This window comes from Photinus pyralis, unplaced genomic scaffold, assembly GCF_008802855.1.
Source record: "Photinus pyralis isolate 1611_PpyrPB1 unplaced genomic scaffold, Ppyr1.3 Ppyr1.4_LG1, whole genome shotgun sequence".
Lineage (NCBI taxonomy): Eukaryota > Metazoa > Arthropoda > Insecta > Coleoptera > Lampyridae > Photinus > Photinus pyralis.
In genome coordinates, this window is record NW_022170249.1 from 63,532,263 (window position 1) to 63,536,801 (window position 4,539).

General features: G+C 31.7%; 1 protein-coding gene across 1 annotated transcript; it reads left to right on the plus strand.

Moving 5' to 3' along the window:
* Nucleotides 1–253: 253 nt before the first annotated feature.
* LOC116159019 lies at nucleotides 254–3,916 on the plus strand. The gene is made up of 4 exons (XM_031471911.1): nucleotides 254–778; nucleotides 833–1,944; nucleotides 2,001–2,061; nucleotides 3,608–3,916. The coding sequence occupies exons 1-4, from the start codon at nucleotides 670–672 to the stop codon at nucleotides 3,871–3,873; spliced, it is 1,548 nt and encodes a 515-aa protein (XP_031327771.1). The 5' UTR covers nucleotides 254–669; the 3' UTR covers nucleotides 3,874–3,916.
* The last annotated feature ends 623 nt before the right edge of the window (nucleotides 3,917–4,539 follow it).

A 4,539-nucleotide genomic window follows, 5' to 3' on the forward strand; every position in this document is an offset into this window, starting at 1 on the left:
TCAACCCAGTCAACTATATCCTCCCGAGATGTTAAATTTGATATCAAGTAGGTAGATATATGTTGAGTACTTTCAGATTTGTAGCCGAAGAAATAACTCATAGGGGTACATTTTATAAAAAAAATATGCTAATTTGTCACGATAAAGATGAATTTGGTATTTTCCATCTGTGCGAAATTAAGTACATTTTAATTACAGAGAGTATGGAAAACTTGTGGTTTGTTGGAAAAAATGTTGAAATTTATTGTATGAGTACCGGTTTATACGAAGAGCTACAAATCGAACACTCCCGAAGTACTGATGTAGATGTTTGTATATCTTTTGAAGAAATATTATCTTTTGAAACTGTTTTAAAATGTAAATTGAACGAAAAGTACTTGTATTATTTTAAATCGGCACCTTTAGAAAAATTCTAAATCAAAAACTCTAAACTTTAAAATAGTAAATCCTATTATTTAATAATATGCCCCCCTATTTCTTTCTATTATAAATATGATATTTTGTTTGGACCTCACTTCTCACTTACTTGCACTGCTAATCCTAAAATCTCAAGAAACATAACTCTCTAATGCTATGTATTATGCGTTTAAATTTATTTAACGAGCAAAACACAAAGAAGTTGTGCTCACATGTTAAATAAATTTGAATGCCTTTTTGCTCAGAATAACCATGGCGGCGAAAAAGATCTACACCGTATGGTCCCGAGATAGAGAGAGGAAAACTTTAATTTTGATCGATGAAAATGACGTGGATATGTACAAAACCTTAATTTTAAAGGGTAAGATGGCCATAATGCTCGGCTATTATAAATGAACCATGTCTTTCATTACAGCATCCCAAAAGCTACAAGTTGACGGTTCATCGTTAGCTTTGGAATCTAACGGCACGCCAATCGATTCAGAAGTTCTACCGTACCTTAACCAGATGGATATATTGATGTTATTGGAAAAGAGTGAGACCTGGAAATCAACCGATTCATTTTCTGTAGCAACAGGAAGTACGGTAACAATCGCACAATCGGATATCTCAGACTTGCTATTGCAACCATTTCCTGAAGGCGCCATCTTTGAGGAGAGAGAAGTTCACCCAACTCCAACTGAAAAACCTGACTCTACACCTATCGACAATATCGATTTGACCTGCAAAGTAGATTGCAATTCAGAATTTTTATGGACTAATTTTGAAATCCCCTTAGAGAGACTAAATAGTGAACAACTTGAAAACCTTGGAAATGGTGTGAGAAATAAACTCGATATTAAGTTTTTAGTCCAACTAATTGTAAATGACATGAGACTAATTAAGAAGGTCATTCCAATGAAAGCCTTCAAGATTGTGGCTAAAAAACTTATAGATCGATATCCATTGATTTTTAGGGATGTAGATGAAGATGGTGTTGTACTTGGGGATGGAAGCCATTCCTTAGTGAGCAAATTAGTAGAAAGGAACAACTACTTAAACAGGCCACACAAAAGAAAAAGCACCGAAGCACAATCTTCTCCAATCGTTTCAAAAAAACGGGTTTTAAGCGCTAGAGCAGGCTGTGTAAATTGGTCACCTGAGATCGGCCACCATGACAGTGAAAGCATAAGCAAGTTAACTGAGAATGCCGGAACTTCTGATGAGCAATTTGTGCAATTATTAGAAAAAACTTATCCTCAAATAAGAAAAGTGTTAAATGAAGAAGAGCCACCCTTCTCTAAGCTAATGGAAGAGTGGCCATTGCTGTTCTCAAAAAAGGCAATATTTTGGCACTTCAACAAGCTAACGAACTCTGACATCCATTTAATGGACCTCATCACCAGCAAATGCAATAAAATCACATCATTTTTAAAAACCAAGTTGAAAAATGATTTCGACGACACTAATCTCGTAGAAATTCGTACTATCACAAATATTACGAAATATTTTAAAGAAGATTTACAGAACCTTTTTTTAAAATGCAAGGTAAGAAATTAATAATTCACATGATATATGATTTAAAATCATACTTTGTGTTTTAGGACTTACCTGAAATTACCTTAGAGAGTATTCCCCTATCGCCATATATAATTCAGACTGGGGGTAAGTTTTATTTTTGTGTGCTACATTATATGAGCCGAGCCTACAAGATCAAGGCCTTAGCAAATTTTGGTTGTGTTTGCAGTTTTTGAACAATACTGCACTGTGTCCAAGATAACGAGGGCCACTATGAGTATTTTAGAAACGACAAAAGATAAAAATTTGGTTAAATGGGAAAAAAGTTGCGCAATTAAAAGTATTTATGAGATAGCGTTAAGAAACCCTTGAATTTTTTTTGGTTTTTTAAATACTTTGAAAAAATCGGATTTTGCGATTTTACAAGCTATTTTTTTTCTGGCGTTAATATTTCACCTAGAGCAAAACTAAGGACATTTCACTACAACCATTTTTAACTTTAAGATGGCGTTCTTAATTTTTTAATCCGACGTTTCGTCTTTACGGAACCATCATCAACTTCATTTTTTTAAATACAGACCTGTTCTTTCGATATCATATTCTTAAATCCCTTTTTATTCTGAATTAAATCAGGTATAGTACTTTATGGTTTAATTGCGCTTTAATCTTTTGTTTCGGGCTAAATTCCTATTACGACCTGCACCAATTTTTTAAAAAAATAAATAATTAACTAGGAGGCTAATTAACGTGAGTGAAATAAATAGAAAAAACAAACTCAGAACTAACTAAGAAATCAAATTGAATTAACAGAAAATATAAGAAATAAAATACCACAACGAACAAATTTGAATAAAACGACTAAATTTAGAACATATGTTCCAAAAGACTTTCATTATTTTCTAAACACAGATAGCATCTTCTGCTTCTCATTAAATTCACTTACGTTAATTGCCCTAGCTAATTATTTAAAAAAATTTATAATACAGGTCTGTAATAGGAATTTTCTTAATTAAACCCGAAAAAAGGCTAATAAAAGGTAATTAAACCATAAAGTTTAGTAACTCATTGACATCAGATTAAAAAGGGAATTAAGAAAATGATATTAGAAGATCAGGACCGTATTTAAAAAAATTAAGTTGATGTTGGTTCCGTAAAGACGAAACGTCGGATTAAAAAATTAACACCATCTTAAAGAGCGTTAAAAATTGGCGTAGAGAAGTGTACTTGGTTTTGCTCTAAGTCAAATATTAACGCCAGAAAAGAATAGTTTGTAAAATCCGATTATTTCAAAATATTTCAAAAACCAAAGAAATTTTCAGGGTTTTCTAAACGCTATTTTTTTATACCTTTGATTGCGCAACCATTCTCCCATTTAACCAAATTTGTATATTTTACCGTTTCTAAAGTACCCATAGTGGCCCTCCTTATCTTGAACACAGTGTATAGTTAGTCATGCATTTTTTTTCAATGTTGGTGCTTCCATAAACCAAACATAATTAGCATTCTGAAATGGAAAGTTGTTTGCATGGCCATAATAAATGCTAAAATATTTCTTTCTATCTGTAATCCTTAACTAGCTAATTGTAATGTGGGAATTCCACGCATTGTGAAAATTGCAAATTAGTTATATTTTCATTGGTTATCACATTTCATCACATTACCGACTAGTTTCTGTAAGCAGTCTTCTTTTCAGAAGAAGAAAACATGCTTTACTTCGTGTACCTAGAGAGAGAGTTGGTGCATCACGATGGGTATACCACATTCATAGAAGCTCTTAAAGTGTCATTCTCCTTATTTTTCATTTTAAATTTGAAGTATCCTCGCAATCTATGCGCTACCATGGAGTTGTTGCAGAGGATGATTCTGAAAATACATCCCGACGCTGGGTCAAAATCTAAAAAAGTGTGTGCAACGCGAAAAAAAGTGTTCAATTTTATGAACAGTATTAAAGAAGGTTAATATTAATAGAAATGTCTTCTTTTTAGTTTTAAGGATTTTATTAGAGAGGTTTTTTATGTTTCTGTTACTAATAAGAAAAATATACACTATTCACTATTCTTAACTTTTTGCTTTTATTTTATTTTTTGGCGTGCAAGGTTTCTAACGAGGATTCCAATGTTACCTAACATGATCTTGAAGACATATCCAAAGTATTTTGGGAGTTGTTAAACGTGTACAGGGTTTTCATTTTTATTTTGACACCCACCTACAGAGTTTATTAAAAGAGATAGGCAAAAATTGTTTATACAAAAGTTGCGTGTTTTTTTCTGTAATATATTTTCAACATATCAACAAAAAACAAATGAGCATCGTAATGTTAAAAAAAAGAACAAATTCCCTTAAATGGAACACTATATTTTTACTCAGGGTGAAATCCCTTTTCATCCTGATTCCAAAAATGTATAGTTTGCCGGTATTTCATTCGGCCTTTTTTTTTAAATATTTGAAGTTTATTATTCAAAAAATGCAGCAAGAGTTTTTGAAACACTGTCATGCATTGGAATGGGAAAAATTTGTTATATACTGAGATAATATATTGTTAAAAATTGTTATAGAATGTAAAAATTAATAATTCGAAAATTTATAAAAATAATAGTAATAATCCATAACAATGTTGATTATTAA